Source organism: Oncorhynchus clarkii, chromosome 26 (assembly GCF_045791955.1).
Source record: "Oncorhynchus clarkii lewisi isolate Uvic-CL-2024 chromosome 26, UVic_Ocla_1.0, whole genome shotgun sequence".
Taxonomy (NCBI): Eukaryota; Metazoa; Chordata; class Actinopteri; order Salmoniformes; family Salmonidae; genus Oncorhynchus; species Oncorhynchus clarkii.
Window position 1 is genome coordinate 11,196,351 of NC_092172.1, and position 10,370 is coordinate 11,206,720.

Below are 10,370 nucleotides of genomic sequence, written 5' to 3' on the forward strand. Positions count from 1 at the left end.
GCCCTGAGCACACCACAGCCACGTAAATGAAGGAAATTGCACATTCATCACACACGTTATTTTAAGATACTTTGGTAACGTGACGGCCGGAAGATCTACGGTGGTGCATTACAAGCCGCCGCCCCCACTCTTCCTCCGTTCCTCTGTCTTCCCCACCCCCTCTCTCCTTCCCTCTCTCTGCAGGCTGGGGTAACGGTCAGGTCAGCGGGACACGCCCGTGATTTAGACGCATGCCAGTATTTTTCACATTAGTATTTTGTTTGTGTTAAAAGAGAATTTACCGGTCCTCCTTAAATTAGCATGTCTAATGGGACTGCTTCCAAGGTGAAGGTGTTGCTGGATAAGTGAATTGTTAGGCATGTAAATAACACAGGTTAAAGAACTCCCTTCAAGATCAAAGGCCTCTCCAGACATTGTACAACATGGGGTCAACGGTGGAGAATAAATCCAGGCCTAGCGGGTGTGTGTGCGTGTGTGTGTGTGTGTGTGCGCGTGCAATTCCATGAGCCTGCTGGACAGCATATTTCACGCCATGTGTACGTGTACGTTTGTGTGCAACCTGAATGCCTGTGTTTCCATTTTCTTATCATTTTAAATCACTATAGCCTAACAGTAGAGCGTGACACACGTCTCAATCAGAATGATTTCCCCCCCTATCAATGTCTGGAATTACTTCTGAAAACGTGGCTTCACTACATGGAATGCTTTTGTAGTACATTTTTCATAAACACCCAATAGAACAAATGAAATGAGAGCCGCAGTATTCATAACCTTGAAGGGCCTAAAAAAACGTCCTCGGGAGAACAGTGAATTGCTAGCTGGGAAGGAGAATCACGTCGTACTTGTAGACGTGTGTTTTTCTGTTGGTAGGGCTTTGTCTGTGTTATGCAGTGTGGGTCCATTGTGCAGTGCATTACACCTGATGAAGCTATCTCAATCTGCGGTACACTGCAGCCGCATTAAGGGTCAAGTCTGAGCAGCTGAAAGTCGCACATCGGCTGCTCCGTACTGTACGCTCCTCCCGGGAGGATGTCGACGTTTACGTGGTGTTGGCTACAACGCGGCAGTACTGTGCTAGCACGTAGGAACATATCCAAAATGCAAGTAAGATGTTAGTCTCCATAGCATATTTGAGCCAGTTCATTCCTTTCATCCAACATGGATATTTCCTTTTCATATTTTGGCATAGTACTCATAACACGCAAAATGTCATTTTATCCAAAATCCGGCACACGTGACCATTTGTTCTTTTGATACTAATTTTAATCCGCACACCTATCTGTAGACATGAAGCCTGTAGTCTGAGGGATTGTGGGGAATACATAGTGAATAAGTGTGAGTGTGTGTGCGTGTGCCTTCAGGCTACACATTGTCTCATACACGCCTGTTTTGAACCTTAATAAGCCCAGCCTACTCTGAGCTCCCTGGATGTGAGAGGGGAGAGAAAATGCTTTTCTTACACTTCAATTTCACGCATATTTTCTTTTGCGACTAATGAGAGCCTTAAATACGGCGCCAGACGTCAGGCACGGCTGTGAAGGCTGACATTTTCACATACAGCGGCACCTTGTCACCGCGGATGAAGTCCCTCTACCTGGCAGCTGAAGGGTGTGTGGGTGTGTGTGTGGTTGTTGGTCTATAACTGTGTGTCGGAGTTTATCAGTGAGGTGGTTTTGGTGACAGGACCTGATGCAAAACATATTCAGCAGCTAAAAGAAGAAAACAGACCACGAGGATAAAATATGAAGTTGAGAAACAATCCTCCATCCGTCCTTCTCCACCTCCTCTATTGTGAGCGAATGCCCTGCTTCATGGAGAGGCAATGGGCCTAGTGTCTGTACCCAACTAACTAACTGTCCTGATAGACTGCATTTAATTGTTGTTGCGCATAGCTGAGGACTCGAAAGCCGCGTGCTCATCATTGCTGCATTGTTGTCATCCTCCATGAGGCCTAAACAACGGTCTCCTCTCTCTTTTTCTATGTTTAAAATCTACTGTACACACAAAATGGAAGTGGGGGTTAATTACAGAGCGGGGAATAAAATGGTGAAAATGAGACAGCTAGTGCCAGGGTTTATGCAATTATCTGCTACATCCAGTCATGGAGATGAAGGGGGAAGGGCAGATCTCCGTTCACATACTGTTGCGTTTGCGAATGGAGATGCCACACAGCTAGGAGTTACCTGCTGTTCAGTATTCACTATGTGGTTTCTATTTCCCTTTTCCTATGTGGCCCAACACATTGAAATGGAGACGATCGCAGAAAGGAACACGTATGACTGATACGCACACTTGATGGACATGTGATACTGGTGCCACCGCTATAGTGTTTGGGTGGTGTCTGTCTCTGAGGCTCCCCATAGTGGCCCCTGATATGGCCCATAGGCTATTCCTGTTCCAGGCAGGGCTTTGTGGAGACACACAGGATGATGGTGTGACAGCTTTCATCTTCTGCAGGGCCCTGCCACTCACTGTAAACTCGTCTGGAACTCATCACCGGCCAGAAACACTTTTCAGTTTAATGTGCTCATTAGAAAACGCACAGCACCTACATAATCGTGAGCCACGACACACAGTGTTATTGCAAAAAAAAAACGGTTTCCTTTTAATGCTGCAGTAGAAAAAAAAGGTTATATGAAGTCATATAATGGGTGCTTCATTGTCAACAACAACAACAACAACAAAAAACACGGCACAGAATGCATAACAGTGTCTGTGCTGTTTACATGCCAATATTTTACACCTAAGATGTCCTTACACTGGCAGCTGTCAGTTACTTCAGCAAATGAACTGCCAAAAAAATGGAGCAGAACTGTCAATCAGAGGTGAGGTAACTATGGTTACCTTTCATATCCCCAAAAGATAACGCTGCAGTGCGGAATTGTGGGAGAGTAATTAGACAGAGAAAAAAAAAAAGAAATACCAATCCAAAGGCATCCTACGATATGAAACAACAACCAAGAGTGCTTATAAATAAAACGTGTGGAATTCTCCATTATTTCATAAAGTAACATCTGTTGTACAACCTTTTGTCTTGTACTAGAGGTTTAACCCTTTGAGCACGAGGTGGTAATAAAAGAGTTCTGGGTAATTTTGTTCCTCTTATTTTCATATCATTGGATTAAATAACATATTTTACAAAACTATTGTGCAAAACAATTTCATTCATGTCTTCATATATTGTGCACCAGTAGATAGTCATACTCCTCTTAAATTAAAAATATAAAAATGATGCATAATTTAGACAGGAATTAGTATATATGTTTTTAGATACATTTTTACACAGACCTGAATTCATAAAGGTCCCTGATTTAAACAAAGTAAACGACTTCAGATTGAGATTTTGCATCACATACGATGCATCTTTAGAGATTGGTTGTTGGACAGGGACATATGGTGCTTTCATTGTGCAGCTTACAAACCACACAATAGCTTGGTCAATTCCAATCTAAAATAGTTTGTTTTGAGAAGGGTTTTGGATCATTCGGGTAGAAGTGCTTGGCCGTACTCAGAGGGTTAAATTTCAGATGCTGACACCAGCACATAAAGATCACATTAACAAAAAGAGAGGGAAAGAGAGAGAGAAAAGAAAAGTGCACCAGATTTAGTTAACCAAATGTTCAACTAAACTGTTTCATTTATGCATGCAGCTTATCGCATCTCAAAGGATGCCAGAATATAAAGAAATCAAATCCAATTTACACAACTTTCAAATACATACCACTTCATTTTAAAATATTGTTCAACCTTCATTTGTTTTATCAGTGACAACAGCACCTCTTTCTTCAACACTGCACATTTAGAAAATGACCGTCTTTTCATAAAAAGGAGAGCATAAACAAACAAAAGCTTCTTGGGCCAGAGTGAGTCTCCCTTTTAAAGAAAATCAGAAACCATGTGCCGAAACTAAACAGTAGTTCCACGGCATCTTTGTGCAGTTTCATCACTTAATAGTTTTTAGTCCTTTTTTTTGAAAGAAATGTCTGTGAAAGGCTAAAGATAGACCAAGAGAGAACGGGAGAGAGAGAGAGAGAGAGAGAGAGAGAGTGCAGCATGTCCACAGCTTAGTGCTACTGTTTCTCAAGCTCACACACATACATAAGGTGGTCCTCTGGGGATTTCCCATGGGTCTTGCTCAGGTGGAGCTTGACTGCGTGCTTGCTTGCAAAAGTCCGGTTGCAGAGCGTGCACTGATACGAGGTGCTGCTGCCGTCCTCGTCAGGGGAGGGAGACGGGGAGTGGGCGTGGGAGAGGGAGTGAGGGTTGGAGTGGGAGTGGTTGGAGAGCAGTTTTTCAGACAGGCTTTTGGCGTGACGTGAGATCTGGCTGACAAGCTGCTCTCCAGACAGTTTGGCCAGGTCTCGGAGTCTGAAGCCCAGGTGAGACTCCAAGTGGTTGACGTAGGTGGAGGGGGAACGGATCTGAGAAGCACAGTCGCTGCAGAAGAACACTGGGTGGCCTGAGTCCAGGTTCTTTAAGAACTTTGTCCCTCCGGTTCTCCTCAGCTGGTACTTGACGTTGGCCAGCCAGTGGCTGATGGTCGTCATGGAGAGGCCTGTGAAACGGGAGATGTGCATCCTCTCCTGGGGGCTCAGGTCAGACATCACGTACTTCCCATCGCCAGTCTGCCGGAGGCTGGCAGTAAACTGGGCCTGTAGGATCAGCAGGTGTTGGGGGTTCCAGTTGGACTGCCGGCCCTTGCGTTTCTGGGCTGGAGAGATCTCCTCTAGCTCCTCTTGAGTGGAACCCTCGAGGTCAGACCTTTCCGACAGGCTGGTGGGCGTGGAGGACTTGGAAGCTTGACTCTCTGTGAGGTTTCTCAGCATGTCTGATATGTCAGACAGGGCGTTCTCACGCAGCGGGGAGTTGGACATGAACGAGGCCACAGCGGACGAGGCCTTGGCCATGGTGGCTGTGGAGGAGGGGGAGCCCGAGGAGGGTGTTGATGTGGATGACGACAGGGCAGCCGAACCCAGGGAGCTACTCTTTTCATTCTTGCCTTTGGTCAGGTCTATTGGCTGGTCGTTGTTGACGTGGTAGAAGTAGCGGTCTAAGTGCTCGTTGTTTTTTTTGGTCTGAGCTGGGGTGGAAGCGGCGACCGCGGCCTTCTCTGCCAGGCTGTTGCTCATCTTGAAGAGCATGCTCATGGGGTCCAGGGATGGCAGAGCAGGCTTGGCCGCCTTACCCAGGTGGACGTTCATCACGGACTGAAGCGCACTTAGAGGATTGACGAAGGGCTGCTCTGGCGGGTGGTCTGTAATAATGGCTGTGCCGCCACACAAGGCAGAGATGGGGGATTTGACAGCAGACTCCATTCCATTCTCCAGCGACTCCTTCATATTGGCGTCACCGTTACAGTCTTTGTGGCTGCCTCCTCCGATGCTCTCGGGGGTTTTAGACCCTCTCCTCCCTTTAGGGGACTCCCCTCTGGCTGACTCCCCAGCCTCGCTGCTGCAGGGGGAGGGTGTGGCTTGTCTCATTGGGGACGCCCTTACACTGGGCTCCCGCATCTTCTCCTCCACCTTGGCTACTTTCTCAGTCACCTTCTTCACCAGCTCCTCCATGGCGTGGAAGTTGTTTTTGGGGAGAGGAGAGGTCTGGCGGCTGGGCGGGGAGATCAGAGGTTGGTTTTTGGCATTTTGGAAAAGGGTCTCTCCTCCAGGGAACATGTACTTCAGGGCTGAGCTCTTCCCTGAGTTGGCCAGTGAGAGCTTCATGATGTTTGGGAGCTGGTATGCAGCATGGATGCTGGGGTAGCCCCCCCAGCTGGGAGCACCGTTCTGTGCTTTGTTGATGGCTGATGTCACTGTGTTCTCCAAGGACTTCAGGATGTCAAACCCTCCCTTAGGGCTCTCCTCCAGATCCTCCTCTGTTAAGTAAGAGTATTTGGAGGAGATATCAAATTTCTCCTCTGTCTCGTCATCTCCGGTTTTCTTGTCTTTGCTGCTGTTAGCGGTTTCCTTCATACATTCCTCTTCCTTCTCCTCCTTCTTAATCTCCACAGCCATGGCAGGGGAAACACTAGAGGGAGGAGGTATGGGTGGAGGAGGTGGGGAGAATGCTGTGGCTGCCAGTGGCACAGACTGGAATTTCTCCTCACCAGCAGAGATGATGGGGATGGGTGTTGGGGGAGACTCCATGATGGGCTTGCCTTTCTTAATAGCAGAGTTTGTGACCTTGATGAAGTGACCGGTCACCATCATGTGTGCTGTTAGCTCCTGAAGTGTGTCGTGGGAGCTGCCACATTCCATGCATTTCAGGATCTGGGACTTCCTGGACTCGAACTGCCATGCATAACTGGCTCCATTCTGGTGTCCGTAACGGTTGTTTGGGGTGATGTAGGGGTTGGATGCCTTCTGGAGGGGGTCATAAGGGTCATTTAGGGAGGGTTTGGGGGTGCACCCATTGGAGTCTGGGGAGCTGGGGATGTCGAGCTCAATGGGGGCTCTCTTCCGGGCGGAGGAGATGATCTTGGCTGCCACAGGAGTCACTGGCTCCTTCAGAGGAACTTTCTGGTAGTGTTTTGTCTTAATCATGTGGACACTGAGGTCCTGCAGAGACTCAAAGGAATGTCCACAGTACATACACTTCAGGACCTTCTGAGCATCTTCTTTCCCTTCCATCTCCAGGAGGGATCGTTTACGTGGCTTGGACCAGCGCTTGGTGCCGTCGCTGTCTGTCTCGTGGTTGTCATCGCGGTAGTGGCCTGTCTCATTCATGTGTACAGTCAGCCCCACCAGCGTGTCGTAGGCAGCACTGCAGTCCTTGCAGCGGAACTTACTGGCACCTGTGAAGATGGAGCCGTAGAGCTTCGTGCTCTGACGGTAGAGCTGCACGGTGCTGAATATGTTGTTTTGCTCCGCTGCTGGGAGGTTGAGCCGGTTCTGGTTCTGAGAGACCTGCTGGAGGGTCTTGGCCACGGCGGACTGGTGCCAGTCGTAACCATTGCCATTGCTGCCACAACTGCTGCTACTGCTACTGCTGCTGCTGCTGTGGCTGCGTGGAGGTTTCTCCACCGCTGGCGGCTGGGTGAGGTTGAGGTTCAGAGACGACCAGTAAGAGTTGGTCAGGAAGCTGGTGTAGATGGCCTTCATCTGCTCCAGGCTGTCTGGCCCGGTGGTGGCGCCGTCCTCCGTGGCTACAGCTGTGCTGGTGGCCATCGTGACAGAGGAAGATGGCGACAAGGGCGTTAGTGGCACCTTCGCGACCTCCTCCTCATTTCTGAGAGAGGCACTCTCAAAGTCTGACATGCGGTCACTGGACTCACTCAGGTGAGACTCATTGTCCAACTCATGGCCGGAGAAGTCGGCCACGGGGGAGTCGTGGAAACCAGGCCGGTCATTGAAAAGGAAGTCCTTGTCTTGGCACATGTACTTGACCGCAGGCTCCTCCTCCCCGCCAGAGTCCTCCCCTTCCAGGTCCTCATCGAGCAGGGCAGCCTCCTTCTCATCCTCAGGGGCATACGCTGGGGAAACAGAGAGAGAAACAGATAGAGGATTGTTATTACCACAGCACACCATGTCTAATGATGAAGATCTCCAATTTGGCATTCTTGCGATGCCTTGCATATCAGAAAGCTGATAGAAGTACTGGAATGTTCTTCCCATATCAGAAAAGCAAAGCAATCACAGACAAGACCACTTCATATCATCAACTGTTGCTGTAATTCCATTTCAACTTCCCCATTGCATTTACATTGTTTTCCAAATTGAGTAAAGTCCCTCCCTCCCTCCCTCCCTCCCTCCCTCCCTCCCTCCCTCCCTCCCTCCCTCCCTCCCTCCCTCCCTCCCTCCCCCTTTGTTCTTTACTGCAGAGACTGAGAAAGACAGAGAGAGAAGAGGGAAAGGAAATGGCTCTTCAAACACAACTTGCCACCTTATTCTTCTCAAGGGGCAACAGCTTGAAATTAAAACTAAATTTGAAATTAATGAAGCACATTCTGGAGGTGGCATTCGTTTCTGAAGTAATAAATGACTTGTATCAACCTCCGAGACAGCAGTTCCTGTCTGTCAATTAATATGTCTTACGCTTCTTCTTCAGCCTCTAATGCATTTCTTAACAGACCCACTCGCCATTTAAGCATGCATTTTCACTCATTACACGGCACGGGCTCGCCTACTTGTAAATAAAAATGAGCGTATGTACGTTTCCAAAGCCAAATCTCTCCGAGCAAAACACATTTACTTCAATTGCAACAGATGAGAAAGTTGAGTTATTATTTACAGTTTAGCCCGGAGAGTAGACTTTCAATTTATATTCAAATCCCTCCTGTTTAAAACAATCAAATGTGGATTGCAGTGAGAAGGAAAGATACAAATAATTTTTTTTTAAAAAAGCACTTCCTATCATTGTGCAGACACATACACATATTTGGCGATGGAGGCTGTCGGCCTGGAAGACAAGCTGAGATGATAGACAGGACATTGGGATAATTCCGTACATTCCTGACCATTCCTGATTCCTAGCTGTGCATCATTCATTGTCCAGGTATGTAAACTAAGGGCAAGAATGACACTGACCATGGTGTCCCAGTGCACACACTAACAACTGCTAAAGGTCACTTGAATATGAATGCTCTCAACAGTCAGAGCATTATCTATAAGAAACCTATAAATCACGCTTCAATAAGGGGACACTATAGCAACAACAACAAAAAAGCAATCACTTAAAAGAATGGACGTTTTTTTTTTTACTAAAACGTATCCGAGCTTTGTGGAGAAAGCCACAGCCTCTTCAAAAGGTACAGTTCCATCTGGTGACATTAGGGTAGCTACCTCCAGAACCTGCCCGCCATGTCACACAACACTCTCCAGTAGTGTTACTGCTGACTTCTATCTCGGAGCGGTACTGAAGGTGTGAGCACACTGCATCAGCCCAGACGCAGGGGGGGAAAAAAATCTCTGTCATTGTCAGGGGGCTCATTCTGTTGCCTTTGGCAGTGTGGTGCTGTGGGATAAACAGATGTACTGAAACACGCAGCAGCTCCCGGGCGTTGCGCCGCAGTAGAAACGCTGTGCCTCCGGGCAGTCTTCCGTAGCCTTTCGACTGAACGAGCGGGCTGCTTAATGTTCAATCTCGCACATCGACACGCAGCAAGTTGGAATCGGTTACCTCGTGTGTGTGCTAGTGTACAGGATTTATACAACATAATACATTGGTGAAACAACTACTGAGCCGGAAGGAAATGTATTCTTACAGACAATTATTTTGGTAGCATTTCTACTTCAAATGTTCCAACATTTCTGAAGAATGTCTACGACTTGTCACATAAATCTTAGGGATTACAAATAGTTAACTGGGCAGGTCAGTTAAGAACAAATTCTTATTCACATTGACAGCCTACCCCGGCCAAACCCTAACGACACTGGGCCAATTGTGCACCGCCCTATGGGACTCTCAATCACAGCCGGTTGTGATACAGCCTAGAATTGAACCCGTGTCTGTAGTGACTCCTCTAGCAATGAGACGCAGTGCCTTAGACTGCTGTGCCATTCGGGAGCCCCAGAGTAGCCCATAGAAACGTTTACATTTAGATGCATAATGGACATCTGCCATTTTGTGAACAGATGCAGCGATGCTCAGAAAAGCACAATTGGAATACTGAGCAGGAAAATATGGGACATCTTAACATGTAATCCAATACCACACACAACTCAACAGGCAACCCTGATCAGGCCATGCACACACACACACACACACACGCACACACTGCCATCTGTTCTGAATCAGCCAAAACGACAGCTGTTTAAGAGAAGAATGCCTTTGCTCAGGAAGCAGTCAGAACAGCATACACATCGAGGCCAAACACCCATGTGAAATCTCCTTCCTCAAAATACAACCCAGACTTAAAGCTGTTAAATGTAATTAAAACACACACGGAGAAAGAAGGCATGGGGGAGGGTCATTTTGACACCGAAGCCAATAAATCTGCAGTGCAACCTTTGCTACCGCACTAAATATAAACGTATAGTTCACCTAAAACATCATTGCAACACTGATTTTAATGTCATTAAAATGTGCAACTGAAATCACAGCGAGAGGCCAAAGTAATATGCATCTCTCTGTGCCAATGCCAAGTCATTTTCCTACTGAACCTCCTACCTCCCTCTCAAGTGTGAACAAACCAGCCAAAACACTAACCTTGACCTGAATATGACAGAACAAAAACCAACTGTGTGTGTGTGTGTGTGTGTGTGTGTGTGTGTGTGTGTGTGTGTGTGTGTGTGTGTGTGTGTGTGTGTACGTGCGTGGGTGTGTGGGTGCATGTGTGTGCGTGTGCGTGCGTGCGTGTGCCTACGAAGACAATGAAAGAGATACTGAAAGAGAAAGGGAGGCATTTGTGTGAATGATTCCGTTATTAACATGTGTCT

At 47.5% G+C, this 10,370-nt stretch overlaps 1 protein-coding gene across 1 annotated transcript in view; it reads right to left on the reverse strand.

Moving 5' to 3' along the window:
* Positions 1 to 2,578: 2,578 nt before the first annotated feature.
* Positions 2,579 to 10,370, reverse strand: part of LOC139385143 (teashirt homolog 3-like) — a 38,843-nt gene continuing 31,051 nt past the window's right edge. Inside the window, exon 3 of the mRNA XM_071130220.1 lies at positions 2,579 to 7,465. Coding sequence (XP_070986321.1) covers positions 4,071 to 7,465 — 3,395 coding nt within the window. The 3' untranslated portion in view covers positions 2,579 to 4,070. The remainder of the gene's footprint in view (positions 7,466 to 10,370) is intronic.